The sequence below is a fragment of the Ostrea edulis genome, chromosome 6 (assembly GCF_947568905.1).
Source record: "Ostrea edulis chromosome 6, xbOstEdul1.1, whole genome shotgun sequence".
NCBI classification, from domain to species: Eukaryota; Metazoa; Mollusca; class Bivalvia; order Ostreida; family Ostreidae; genus Ostrea; species Ostrea edulis.
Genome location: NC_079169.1, coordinates 53,868,089 through 53,883,598, shown reverse-complemented (window position 1 = coordinate 53,883,598; position 15,510 = coordinate 53,868,089). Strand labels below are relative to the sequence as shown.

Below are 15,510 nucleotides of genomic sequence, written 5' to 3'. Positions count from 1 at the left end.
GTCACATTTAAAAATATATGATATAGTCGGATAATCTGTCCTCCATGCCTTCCATGTCTCTTTCCATTATAACATACGTTTCATATATTGTATTTTTAAGCCTACATGGCTTATATACCGATATGTATATTCCTCATGCACATGTACCATTATATGGTTTGAGTGCTTAAATTGAACTTGAAGTTGTTAGAATTTTGTGCTTATATATAATTTATAAAAAAAAAAAACAAAAAAAAAAAACAACAACAAAAAACCCAACAACAACAACAAAAAAAAAAAACAAAAAAAAACAACAACGTCGAAACATGTGCTATTTGAATAATTTTCCTAATGACGATGACCTTATAATGAGTTGAATTTTCAAAGATAATATGTATCTTTCTGTAACTTAGTGTAAGAATGTCAAGTTTTCCAAGTAAGATCGAAACAATAAGCTCTATTAAGGCACGTATCGATGAATAGTTACATTTACCAATGTTTATCAGTAATAAACCCTTGGTGTTCTAGTTTGTAAATCATATACAAGAGCACAGTGGTACTATCACACGTACCGGGTGGTCTTTAAGAATTTAACCAATAGTATAAATAGCGTTTGTAAATAATGGGAGCTTTAAAAACAATCGGAGCATGTCTATGGCACGCCAAATTCACAAAAATGAGCTAAACATAGTTTCACAGTTGATAAACTAGGTTTATCGACTGTAAACTATAGTTTACGAACTGTAAACTATAGTTAACGATTCGTTAACTATAGTTTTCATCCGTAAAACTATATTTAACGGTTGTAAACTATAGTTTAATTACAAATGCTAATCCAAGTTTATCTGTCTTTAAATAAACGTTAACAATAGATTTTGCTGATAAATACAGATTCACATTTGTAAACTATAATTTACATTCATTAACTATAGTTCACAATTGTTAATTCTAGTTTCACAAATTGTGATACTATATTTATCAGACTTGTAAACCGTAGTTTACAATCGTGAAACCGTATTTATCAGATAAACTATGTTTTGCAATCGCTAATGATTGTTTTCATTGTTAATTATAGTTTACGCTTGTGAAACATAGATTATCTGTTAACTATGGTTTACAGATGTGAAATATAGATTAACGTCGTTAACTATAGTTTACGGTCCGTAAACTATAGTTTACAGTCGATAAACCTAGTTTATCAACTGTGAAACTATGTTTATCTCAATTTTGTGAATTTGGCGTGCCATACATGTCCAGCATGTCGCCCCGTGTTTTCACTGCTTTTTTAATAAATCTTTTTTTTTGTAAAATAAATATAACGATCTGTTATGTTTATTTTCTATCATTTGCTCTTTTTTTCCCCCTGTTTTTGTTTGTTTGTTGTTGTTTTTTTTGTTTTTTGTTTGTTTTGGTTTTCCTTAAAATTTATTAAGCCTATTTGAAGAATCCTAAAAAGAAGTAAGGAACCTAGCGAGTAGACTGTTTTTATCATTATTGAATTATGACGTCATATTCAACCATAAACAAACCCAGTGATTTCCCTTTGAACATATCCGAATTATGTTCTGTTAACAACCTGTTCATTGGTCGCTTTATTGGACTCTTGATTGATTATGGAATGAACCTGGGGAATGTAAGATTATTCTAACATAGTCTTTGAATTGAATTATCAATGAACTTAAAATAATTCAAATGTAAGTATACTCTATCCTAAGGATGTGTTATCTTCTGAGGTGCATGCTATCACGATCTATTATGTTTATTATTACGCCACAAGAAATTATGGCCAATCAAATGTCTCGACACTTCAATGGTTTCGGGCTAGTGCTCTTGTTATTATTTTTCTTTTGTTCGATGGAAGGATAGGGATTTTTGCTGAAAGAATTTTGGGGATTTGGAGAGCCTGATATGCTGTCGCCATGAGCAACCAGAACGGCTTCTTACATCACCATAAAACCAAGTCGGAGGTATGTCCTTTTTTGTCGTTTTAACGCGATGAAGTCAGTGGTATGAAATGATCGTGTTAAGACCAGCTGATCTGTCAAAATAAGGAAGGGAGGATAGCACAGAGGCATTGTGTCGGCGAGGGACAAATTACCCTCACAGTAACCCCTGTAGAGAAATTGAAACCCTTGTTAAGGATAGGATTGGCTTCTTCTCGATGCATCTTGTTTTTCCTTGCAGTAATCTCGCATCTTCAACTTGTATTGAAGGAATTGATTTTTTAACAAAGGGGGAAAACACGTGCTTTTGCAAGTTTGATAGCAGAACAAAGGAATTTTGAGATCTATCTGTGTCACATGACATTGTTTGAGAATACATATATATCAATATAAATGTATATAATAAATATAGCATGTATGTTTGTAAAATTATGACTGATATTTACTAGCCCCATATCCTCAGATTAGGCATGGGGTTGTTTACATCTGACTTATCTGTCAACAAGATGAAACATGTAGATCAACATTACTGTAAATGGATGTGCATCCACTGTTAGTGAACGTATATATGAGTTTAACAAAACCCTCTAATCAATGGTAGAATTCTAGACTGGTGTGCCCGAGGTCTCGGGTTTGATCCCCAGCAGTGGCATAATATTTTTTCACATTATCACCAGTGCAAGACTGACACTACCCATTTGTGATACAGCCATGTGAGATTTTTCTGATTATGAATATCATGTATTTTCTATCATTTCCGTTACATGTAAAAGTAAAAAATATCTATTGGTTTTTATTTTTTTCGAATTTCAATTTGATGTAGCTTTCTGAGGGACATGTATAATCTTGGGTTTTTTAGTGTAAATTTTAAGTATAAACAATTTTCAGGTATGCTATTTCTGATCATGTAATTAGTTTTTACATTGAAGTTCAAATGAGGATTTTTTAACACTTTAAATCTTCTCAAAGCTACCGAATGAATGCACTAAACGGTAGATAGAATGTGATAAAAATAATCCTTCTGAATCATTATTTACTTGTGTAGGATGGGGAATTTCCACCTCTTGAACAAGATTCACTGTCCAGGAGTTTGCAAAGTCTCGTCCCAGACTTTGAATCTTGTCCCCTCGGTGGAATTTCCCAATCCCACCTGTACTATTGAAGGAATCTATGAATCTCTGTGACCAGGTCAGTGCCACTGGGATGGAGAAGATGACAGCAACTAAAGCATGTAGATAATTTTAACTTCCATGTTATACCTCCCTGGTGTGGCACACATTAGATCCTGATTCTTTATAAAATACATCTTCGTGACATATACATGTATACACGTTGATAGTATAATGACAACAACATCTATAGCAAATCTTCTCATTATGTATCGGATGAGAACTGATGACATTAATCATGATTTGTTGCGTATATTAATCCCACCTCAGCTATTATTTACAAGATTTAATTTAGGTCCTCATTACATTATGTCAGGTGTACCTCCACATCAGGGTGTGTGGTTATTCATAATATTGTATTCAGAAGCTCTGAGAAATTCTACATTATTGAAATAGCTTGCAGAAACTTATTAGACTGTTAGAAAGAATACCTGAAAATTGTTTACACTTTACATCAAAACTAAAAAAACTCGAAATAATCCTTAGAAAGTTACAGCAAATCAAAATATGTAGAAATCAGTACTGTAGTACGTGAAACAGGAAAATTTCGCATGGATGTCTTTAACAATTGAGAAATTGGTCTTTCAATGGTCATTGTTTGAGAAATACATGTATACAAAGTGATGTCAACAAGTCTATTGCTAGAACAACATGTCCATTGTGAGTGTGTGATGTGTCATACGAGATTTTAATCATTTAGAAGCTAGACATGTCAGATGATTTGATCCTGAAACCAAACAGCAATCTTCAGCGAGGAAAAGAAAATCATCTCATAGTGGGTTGTAGGTCTAAAAATACAACTGATGCAATCTATTTTACCACTTCACTGCATATGTAAGGTCACACTTAGAGGCCAAACTATAATTTATATAGCATGTAAAACTGATAAAAGTATATGCAGTGTTGATGGCATTGATATATTTATGATCTGCATACTTCTCAATGCTGTGATATTGCTGTTTCTTCAGGCCAATACAATTACACATTATGGATATTGGTTTAGACAAGCTTATGGTTCAGCTTGTGTATCATGCTGTTTAACAATTCACCCAATGTTCTGACATTTTGCAGATTGCAAGTGATCATGTTTATAAAAAGGGGGAAAAAACTGCATTATTTATCAGCTTAAGATGTAACATAATTTTTTTTAAAAATAAGAAAGCAAGAATATGAATAGGTCATATACCTCTTAATGCACATATAGTGTACGTATTAAATTTTGTTATAAAAATTGATTTTTGTTTCAGTTTAGGTTTTAGTTGAATTGACTTGTGCCAGCTTGTATAGACAATTTAGTGTTGTAGTCTGCAGACAGTATATGTACACATATATATATGTAAAAGTAAACATTTGTAACTAAACTCGTGGATAAGGTTACGAAGACTTGAAACAGACTTAAGTCAATTAATGCATAATTTCCGTGTCACTCAATAGTATTTCCTTTTGTTGAACTCTTTTTTATGGTGAGACGCAAAATATAATTTTGTATATTTGCAGGAGGTCCAAATGCTTATATCATTGTGTTACCATGCAAAGGAACTGCTAAATGCTTTAAATGTGTTCCTAACCCAAACTGCAGGGAAATACAAATTTAGCAAGTTATGAATATTTTAGAATGAAACTAATGTAACAGGAATTGAAGTTTACCATCTTTCTCTCTCTGTTGAATTATTATGTCTCCCCTCTTTCGGGGGGGGGGGGGGGGGGGGGGGGCATTGTTTTTTAACTTTCTGTCTGTCTGCTGTATCACAAAATCTTGTGAACACTTCTTCTGTATGCATGGCCTATTGAATAGACTAAATTGAAACTCTGTATGATACTTCATTGTCATTTGTAGATGTACACACTGTTAGGATATGAGGATCCAATTATTTTCCTAAAAGTTATAGTGGATCTAAGAGGGGTGGAGGATGTAAAATAGAATACTTTGTACAATGCTTCATTGCCATTTGTTGATGTGCATATTGTTGGGACGGGAGGATGCAATTATTTTCCTAAAAGTTGTAGTGGATCTAAGAGGGATGGAGGATTAAAAATTATAGCTTATGAACACTTCTACTATATATATGCATATGGCTTATCAGATGTCTGAATGTACCTCACATAGGAACTGCTATTTCAGAAATCGTGTATGGCATACACATGTACATTTGCAACTGTAAAGTGATCATGCACTATACATGTAACGGTTATCTTGTAATGTAATTGTTACAAAACATTTTGTTTTGGATGGTTTGACTACTAGAAGTGCAGATAATGCAAAGGAGTGTGGATGACAATACAGCAAGTTTTTCTCACTTTGAGTAATTTTCAAAATTTATGGTAGCCATTTTATAATTCAAGCTTTGGAGAGGATTATACATATAATACTAGTTTCATCTCCTGAAAAACTTTGTATATGCAACTGAAAATTTTTGTTCTCTAATCTAAACCTTTTTTACACACAAGCAGCCAATTATATTGCTTGGGTTCAAATTTACTATAATAAAAGAGTACTCTTTAATAGTAAATTCGAACTCAGACAAGATATGATGCCTGTGTTTTTACGTGAAAAAGTAATGAAAATTAGAATGATGATTAAAACTAGAGCCAAGCTCATTGCAAAGCAACGAGAGGTCTTCCGTCGGAGCTGTATGACATAAAAACCTTAAACTTGACCATATGTCCTTGGGTCAGGTCCTAATGCAGCCTAGTTAACATGAAAATACAGGAACCGTACATGAGTATGTGTGTGTGGGATCTAACTATCGCCTTCATTCCCTCTTGATATGTTATACGTAACATCACCCCGGGAAAAATTATTTGAAATACTTATCCAGTGATTTTACAAAAGACTAATACAAGTTAAGTTTTTAGAAAGAAAATAATCAACTGTACTGTGACAGGAAGATAAGTACTGTAACGATATAAGTAGTTTGGCTACGCTGGCGATTCTGACTTCTCATATGTACTTATGAAATAGTTTGAGAATTTAATATATATAATTGAAATGAAGCTTTAAAAGTGTACTATAAATTTTTATCGTTAGGTGTTTAATAAATTTATACTACTCAAGTACATGCGTGTATGATCTCATTCCACGAATCAGTCTTTTGAGGCACGCGTGTTTGTGGGATTAAATTCTTTCAGCATTTAACTTTTCAGTCCCAATAATGAAGAAAAAATTACTATTTAAATTTATGAAATTTATGGCTCAGAGCATACAATAAAGGTTTATAGCTGTTACCAATATTTTATCATACAACAAAATTATGATAGCATAATATTCAGACTGAAGAGAATGATTCATTGAGTTTGAATTATTTATACATACAAATCAAATAAATTGCTCTCAAATCGTGAATATTTTATTAAACTTTAATATCTATCTGCGTAAATACATGTAGGTATATTATGTACACAGTGCGCACAGAAGTCGCGTATGAATTTCACGCCTGGGGCACGTGCCGAAGTAAGTTATACGCATATTTTTCCCCCTTCACCTACCTAATGATACGGTTACCTGTTTGCGGGTCAAGCTTTTTACTCATATATAACACAATACTCCAGCAAAATATTATGTTTATGAGATCAATAAGATGTTAAAGAACAACTTTTCCAGCGAAAGCCATATCGAAATATTTATCGTTTATGAGTTATAAAGCGAAAACTTTGAAGATCCCCAGATCCCTAATTTAAGGGGCCAGCCCCTTTTTAGGGATATCAAAAGAAAGCTCTTAACATTTTGTACAACTTTTGTTCTACACGTCTTAACAAAATATTTTTAGTTTAAAAGATACAAAGGAAAATATGTGTAATTTTTTGCTCCTTTAGGCGTCCTAATTTTTTAACCCTGTCAACCACCATTTCGAACGCTGTAATCAAAAAACAAAAAACAATGTGCACAACTACAATGCTCCTACTTTTCATTTTCAGTGCATTTTCTGCTCAAGCTTATACAGTCTCGGAGCCTTTGTCTGGAAACCAAAGCCCCTAAAATTTCATTCAAAGGGGAATAACTCGTGAACAGAAGGGAATTTCTGAAATGTAGTACATGATTTTAAAATCGTTTTGTAAAGTTTATAAACCCTGAAAATTTGAGCAAAATCCATGCAAAAATGAGCGAGATATGAAGCTTCAAAGTTAGCGTCTAGGAAAAAGAAAAGAAAAAAAGAATAATAAGAAAATCTTAACCAGCATAATCAGTAGAAGGTCTTCCGTTGTTACGGAACACCTTAAAAAAACCAAAACAATTCCCTTCCCCTCCTCTTTGTTGAACCAGCAACATTTTTATAGTGAATATATAAATAGTAATATCTGTACACCTGCGATGTACATGTAATTAACCTATTGATTATAGAGAATATGCATTCACACTACTGGCCATTAATGGATAATCTTAAAGTATTTTTGTAGAGCATTTGGGAAATGGCTTATTTGAAAGCTAATGTAATTTTAATGATGTGATGTACAATTGCCCATGGACATACTTTGCCACCAGTTAATCACCAACTGATAAATATTTACAAGAAAATATGTGGAATAATCTGACCACTAAAAATTACAGTGTTTCACAGGGATGACAAATTTTTGCCCCTGTATATTGAAAATGCATGTCTCTGCAGATCAAAATTGTCAAGTTGTTTTGTTTTTCATTAAAAAAAAACCCACCACAGCCATGGTAACGGGAGAAAATTTACTATTTATACAGTTCCAATCTTATCTTTACCAACTTTGATGATATCCAATCTATATGATATATTTTCTCATGAATGTGAACAATGTGCATATGAATTTTGATAAAGTACGTCTATTCTAATGACTGGGAATCTTGAAAGAAATGAAAGTAGAATGCAATTTCATTTTTGCTAATACATGAGGGCATGAACTACAAAGCTTCATGCCAGCATACTTTTCATGAAGCGCTAACAATTGCTTCATGATCGAAGTATGCTGGTGTGAAGCATCACAGTTCATGCCCTCATGTATTTTCAAAAATGATTTTCCTAAGTATTCACCCTAATGTACTCCTTATTACAACTTTCATAAAGTCCACAATTTCATACATGATCCTGAGGCAATAATGCTATAGTACAGAAGGATGGTTTGGTAGGTTATTTTCGTTAAGCTACAAGAATGAAACACTTTTTTTATCTGTTACTTGAACTGTCTTTAGACTTCATTGTGCAGTCATTTGCTGGAAGTGGGCAAAGAGGTTGACATGCCACATTTTTACTAGGCCTGATTTTAAGTTCTGTTTCGTATGGACTGAGCTTTTAGGATTGGCCCTGCAGACCTGAGAAGACCTTTTTAGATTCTGTAGAAGGTATTGATTTTATGTAATGCAAGGATATGATTTATATCCTTAATTATACTATAAAACTTGTTCTGAAGACTTTCGGTATTGAAAATTCTCCTGTGTATGGCAAGTTCTGACATAATGATTCAGCCTTTGTGGAGATCGGGCCTATCTAAATCTCGTTTTAAGTGTGTCAAAAGTGAATTGATAATTTCTCTCCCTGATTATCAGTGACAAAATTATTACACTATTAACATTTAATACAGCCAAAAAGAGAGTTGATATGGAGGAAGAGAGCACATGCATTATACCAGAGAATTCAAGGAAAATCATTGCAGCAGCCAAGAAATTGCTTTTACGAAATGAAATTCAGAGGAAATTGACAAATTCCCAAAGGAGATGAGAAGCGGTATTTTATGACCACAGTGTCTTCATTTATCATCCAATCATCTGTACTTTAAATAGTCTGTGACATTTCTGCATTTTGTCCTGTGATCAAACAATTGTTTGGTAAAATATTACTGACATTGTGTCCATTGGTCTGTTTATATGGAAACTATTATTATGGACAAATGTTCTCCAACAAAATGTTTTTATCAGTAATCAAATTGTATTTTATAGCGATTAAAGTTGAAGCCACTCATTTTTGAACCTGGTGACTATTCCCTTCCCATTAGACAAATTAAAAGTGTTGAACAGGGGACACTGAGATATGGTTAGATGGGTCAGAATTCAACTGGGATTTCAATTCAGGCCTTTGGCGTGCCTTGTCAACACTCTAGATTAAATTGAGTTATTAGACTGAATGGTCTGATTGATTGGTCACAGATAGATTATACATCATCTCCATTAACCTACATGTACATGACTTGCATATTTGATAAATCTAAATGGCTCAGTAGGAGGATGGTCAGTGTTCTGAATCAGTAAGTATATTATACACTGTATATACAGAGAAACCTGCCTAATATGACATCTGTATAATACAGAGAACCTTTCCTAACCTGACACCTGTGTATTCAGTGAAAACGCCTAATCTGACATCTAGCTGTGTACAATACAGAAAAAACTGCCTAATCTGACACCTGTGCATAATACAGAAAAAAGCCTAATCTGACACCTGTGTAAACAGTAAAACTGCCTAATCTGACAGTTGTGTAAACAGTAAAACTGCCTAATCTGACACCTGTGTAAACAGTAAAACTGTCTAATCTGATACCTGTGTATACAGTTAAACTTTCCTAATCTGACACCTGTGTACATTACAGAGAAAACTGCCTAATCTTGACATCCATGCTATCCATTTCACTGGGCATTCCGACCCTTATTTTCATTCTCAGTTTCATATTTTCATTAGTGTTTTTACACTGTTTATTCCAATACTCTGTTTATTGTGACAAAACAATTGTCTCCCGGTGCATGTAAGATTTGACAGGTTTCACTGTATCAGGATGTGATGAAACACATATCTATGGTTACTAAATTCAATATTCCTTTGTAAAACAGAATATGTGATCATGTACAATTGATAATCAATAGTTTCTTTCTGAATTCACACTGCATTAATGATACTTGTCATCGCATATATACTCATCTTCCTGAGCTGGAGATATATAAAGAAAATACATGCGCAATTGCTAAAAAATAATTATCTTAGACTAGGGGGAAAGAAAATAATGATCTGATTCATCACATGACTAATGCAAATATTGTATATTGAAAATCAATTGATCTGTGATCATCTTGAAAAAGAAAACTGTCCGAATATAAACGTTTTGGTAAAATTGGTTTGTCGTTAACAACAAAGTGATTTCTACTAATGCATAGTGATATATATAACAATGGGAAGGAAGCCTGCGGTCTGTCACAAGTGTTTGTATGGAGGGTTCTTGGGCCAGGATCATTCCTTGACGTGTTTCTGAGACCTTTAAGGGTTTAATTGAGAGTTGTGGTGCTTAGGCAATGTTAGTCATTGTACATTTCACTTTGAAATTGGATCAATCACATTGTTGATATCATAACCAGTCCTTTAGATGGTTATATTGATTTGATGAGTTATTTCCAGTTGTGTAAGGTAGCTGTCCAGTATGTACTATTCGTGCGGACAAGTAGTCCTAACTAATCCTGTATATACACATGTACTAGTCATAAAGTATCTTGATTGAATATCATGATTGTATTTCCTAACTGGAATGGGTGAATATCATGATTGTATCTCTAGAATGGAGTCTTTTTGGTCCTGCTATCTCTTAAGTTTGGCCTTTTATCACTAGTTTGATGTCTGCTTGTGTAATTGTCTTTTTAGTAAAAGTTTTAAGCTCACCTGAGCTGAAGTGAGTTTTTCTGATCAAAATTATGTGTGGGGCTACATAAGGGGATCAAAGTTTTACATGCAGATATACAGGAAAATCCTCTTCACCAGAACCACTGGGCCAATTTCAATTTAACTTCGAACAAGTCATCCTTAAGTGAAAGGGATTCAAGTTTGTTGAAATGAAGGGCCATACTCTCTTAAAAGGGGACATAATCACAAAAATGCAAAATTAGGTTGGGGCAATTTAAAAATCTTCTATTCTAGAACCACTGGGCCAGAGGAGCTGAAATTCAAATGAAAGCTTCCTTACATAGTGCAGATTCAAGTTTGTTAAAATCATGGCCCCCGGGGGTTAAATGGGGCCACAATAGGGGATCAAAGTGTTACATATATATAGGGAAAATCTTTAAAAATCTTCTTCTCAAGAACCACCAGGCCATGTGAGTAGAGATTTAAGTGAAGGCTTTCTAATTTAGAGTACATTCAAATTTGTTCAGATCATGGCCCCCAAGGGTATGGTGGGGTTACATAAGGGGGTCAAAGTTTTACATGGTGATATGTAAGAAAATCTTCCTCTCCAAAACCACTGGGCCAATTTCAATCAAACTTGGAACAAATCATCCTTAGGTGAAGGGGGTTTAAGTTTGTTGAAAAAAAGGGCCATGCCCCTCAAAGATGAGGTAATCACAGAAATGCAAATTAGGGTGGAGTCATTTAAAAATCTTCTCAAGAACCACTGGACCAGAAGAGTTGAAATTTACATGAAAGCTTTCTGACAAAGTGAAGATTTAATTTTGTAGAAATCATGACCCTTTGGATTAGGATGGGGCCTCAATAGGGGATCAAACTTTTACATGCAAATGTATAGGGAACCAAACTTGGCACAAACATCCTTAGATGAAATTTGTTAACATGAAAGGTCATATCCGTCTACAAGGGCGTATGATAATTAACGAATTTGTAGTCAAGTTTAATAATTAAGTTTGATAATTAATGAATTTTTAGTTGTTACCTTTGAAAAGTTTTTTTTTCAACCAAGCTGCTTGTATAATGATAGTTTTGCTCAAGCTTGTTTATTGCTAGGAACTGCTGCTCCGGTGAGTAATGTGGCCCAGGGACCTCTTGTTCTTTGTACATCTCATGATATCTGCTATGTCTCATGATATCTGCTATGTATCATGATGTCTGCTATGTCTCATGATATCTGCTGTCTCATGATATCTGCTATGTCTCATGATGTCTGCTATGTCTCATGATATCTGCTGTCTCATGATATCTACTATGTCTCATGATGTCAGCTATGTTTCATGATGTCAGCTATGTCTCATGATGTCTGCTTGTTGTCTTTGTAGTGAGAGTTTATTCTTTGTATGTCTCATAATATCCTCATGCCTTATCACTTTGGTGAATGTTTCTCTTTTCAGGTCTCTGTGAGTGAAGATGACAGTATTATCAATAAGAAATTACCGAAAGAGTTGTTACTGAGGTTAGTATACCTAAACAGTTATCTAGTCAGTCTTAGTGTAATGAATCATAACAGTTATCTAGTCAGTCTTAGTGTAATGAATCATAACAGTTATCTAGTCAGTCTTTAGTAATGAATCATAACAGTTATCTAGTCAGTCTTAGTGTAATGAATCATAACAGTTATTTAGTCAGTCTTAGTGTAATGAATCATAACAGTTATCTAGTCAGTCTTAGTGTAATGAATCATAACAGTTATCTAGTCAGTCTTAGTGTAATGAATCATAACAGTTATCTAGTCAGTCTCAGTGTAATGAATCATAACAGTTATCTAGTCAGTCTCAGTGTAATGAATCATAACAGTTATCTAGTCAGTCTTAGTGTAATGAATCATAACAGTTATCTAGTCAGTCTTAGTGTAATGAATTATAACAGTTATCTAGTCAGTCTCAGTGTAATGAATCATAACAGTTATTTAGTCAGTCTTAGTGTAATGAATCATAACAGTTATCTAGTCAGTCTTAGTGTAATGAATCATAACAGTTATCTAGTCAGTCTTAGTGTAATGAATCATAACAGTTATCTAGTCAGTCTTAGTGTAATGAATCATAACAGTTATCTAGTCAGTCTTAGTGTAATGAATCATAACAGTTATCTAGTCAGTCTTAGTGTAATGAATCATAACAGTTATCTAGTCAGTCTTTAGTAATGAATCATAACAGTTATCTAGTCAGTCTTTAGTAATGAATCATAACAGTTATTTAGTCAGTCTTTAGTAATGAATCATAACAGTTATCTAGTCAGTCTTAGTGTAATGAATCATAACAGTTATCTAGTCAGTCTTAGTGTAATGAATCATAACAGTTATCTAGTCAGTCTTAGTGTAATGAATCATAACAGTTATCTAGTCAGTCTCAGTGTAATGAATCATAACAGTTATCTAGTCAGTCTCAGTGTAATGAATCATAACAGTTATCTAGTCAGTCTTAGTGTAATGAATCATAACAGTTATCTAGTCAGTCTTAGTGTAATGAATTATAACAGTTATCTAGTCAGTCTCAGTGTAATGAATCATAACAGTTATTTAGTCAGTCTTAGTGTAATGAATCATAACAGTTATCTAGTCAGTCTTAGTGTAATGAATCATAACAGTTATCTAGTCAGTCTTAGTGTAATGAATCATAACAGTTATCTAGTCAGTCTTAGTGTAATGAATCATAACAGTTATCTAGTCAGTCTTAGTGTAATGAATCATAACAGTTATCTAGTCAGTCTTAGTGTAATGAATCATAACAGTTATCTAGTCAGTCTTTAGTAATGAATCATAACAGTTATCTAGTCAGTCTTTAGTAATGAATCATAACAGTTATTTAGTCAGTCTTTAGTAATGAATCATAACAGTTATCTAGTCAGTCTTAGTGTAATGAATCATAACAGTTATCTAGTCAGTCTTAGTGTAATGAATCATAACAGTTATCTAGTCAGTCTCAGTGTAATGAATCATAACAGTTATTCAGAATGAGTGTAATGAGTTTCTACTTAGTCTATTTATAGAGTTTCTAGTAAGATCAGTCTCTTTATAAAGAGTTTCTAGTTAGATCAGTCCATTTATAAAGAGTTTCTAGTTAGATCAGTGTATTTATAGAGTTTCTAGTTAGATCAGTGTATTTATAGAGTTTCTAGTTAGATCGGTCTATTTATAAAGAGTTTCTAGTTAGATCAATCTATTTATAGAGTCTCTAGTTAGATCGGTCTATTTATAAAGAGTTTCTACTTAGATCAGTCTATTTATAGAGTTTCTAGTTAGATCAGTCTATTAATAGAGTTTCTAGTTAGATCAGTCTATTTATAAAGAGTTTCTAGTTAGATCAGTCTATTTATAGAGTTTCTAGTTAGATCAGTCTATTTATAGAGTTTCTAGATAGATCAGTCTATTTATAGAGTTTCTAGTTAGATCAGTCTATTTATAGAGTTTCTAGTTAGAGCAGTCTATTTATAAAGAGTTTCTAGTTAGATCAGTCTATTTATACAGTTTCTAGTTAAATCAGTCTATTTATAGAGTTTCTAGTTAGATCAGTCTATTTATAGAGTTTCTAGTTAGATCAGTCTATTTATAAAGAGTTTCTAGTTAGATCAGTCTATTTATACAGTTTCTAGTTAGATCAGTCTATTTATAAAGAGTTTCTAGTTAGATCATTATATTTATAGAGTTTCTAATTAGAACTGTCCATCTATATAGTTTCTAGTTAGATCAGTCTATTAGTTACAGTAAAATATCTCTATCTCTAAGTCCGAGGGACTTTGAAAAAACTTTGAGATATCCGGGGGTTCGAGATACCCAAAATCGATCTTGGATATTTTTTTTTGAAGGAGGATAGTTGATGCATAGTATGGGATTTACATCATAAACAAAAATCCCGTTGTCGTTTCTTATAGTTTAATGCAAGTTGATAAATTAATATTGTGGAATTTCAAAGACAAACATTTCGGTTTTTTTAAATACATGTATATATAAACATCCAATTGAATTCACAATGTGTTTCAAAATTAAGAAGATCGTGCCTGTATGCTTACTTTAAATTTACTGATGTCCAGGCTCGACTGGGATGTAGTTAATGCGTTGTAATGAAAGAACCTATCACGTAAGAAGCAAAATAGACGAAACAAAACTTTTAAATACTCATTAAATAAATTTTCGTGTTTTCTCTGTCCTAGTTTAAATTATGAAGCGTGTATTATTAAATGCATTATCGTTATCAAGAGCATTACCTTCAAGCATACTTCGACGATTTTGTGCGTTTATCTAACCCACATCCCTGTAATCTGGTGTGTTAGTTCATAATTGGTGATAATGTTGGAAGGCTGTGGAACCATTTATTGCGACCTGGGTCTACTCAGAAAAGGCGAGCGTGGATTAGCGGTCATTATAATTGATGTAGCCACGGGTGTGAATGTGTGACTTAATGACGCCAGGTATGGTAAGCAGAGCGGAAAATTGACTGCACTTCGAGATAAACCAGGTGAATTTAGGGTATGGGACCTTGAAAATACTTCGACATAAGCGGAGTATTCGAGATTACCGTGTTTGAAATATCAGAAGTTGTTTTAATCATTTATATAGGGAAAACGGCTGGGACTGGCTGTCGACTTCGACTCAAGCGGGATATTCGACATAAACCATATTCGAGATACAGATATTTTACTGTATATTAATCTGTTAATTATATGAAGACAATGATTGAAATTTAACGACAGGAATTAATGATCGCTGTATGTTATTTGATGTTTTTCAGGATCTTTTCCTTCCTTGATGTTGTCTCACTCTGTCGGTGTGCACAGGTATCCAAGGTAAGTTCTCAGCAG

At 33.3% G+C, this 15,510-nt stretch overlaps 1 protein-coding gene across 6 annotated transcripts in view; it reads left to right on the top strand.

Annotated features, from left to right (window-relative positions):
• Positions 1–1,277: 1,277 nt before the first annotated feature.
• Positions 1,278–15,510, top strand: part of LOC125667742 (F-box/LRR-repeat protein 2-like) — a 32,338-nt gene continuing 18,105 nt past the window's right edge. For 2 of the 6 annotated variants that reach the window (XR_007367341.2, XR_008795872.1), the window contains exons 1-4: positions 1,278–1,673; positions 1,841–1,946; positions 12,108–12,169; positions 15,441–15,495. Coding sequence is in view for 4 of the 6 variants with exons in the window: in XM_048901365.2 (XP_048757322.1) it covers positions 1,899–1,946; positions 12,108–12,169; positions 15,441–15,495 (165 nt within the window). In the remaining 2 variants the exon portion in view is untranslated. The remainder of the gene's footprint in view (positions 1,674–1,840; positions 1,947–12,107; positions 12,170–15,440; positions 15,496–15,510) is intronic. The other 4 variants (XM_048901365.2, XM_048901364.2, XM_048901363.2 and 1 more) reach the window with 4 other exon arrangements.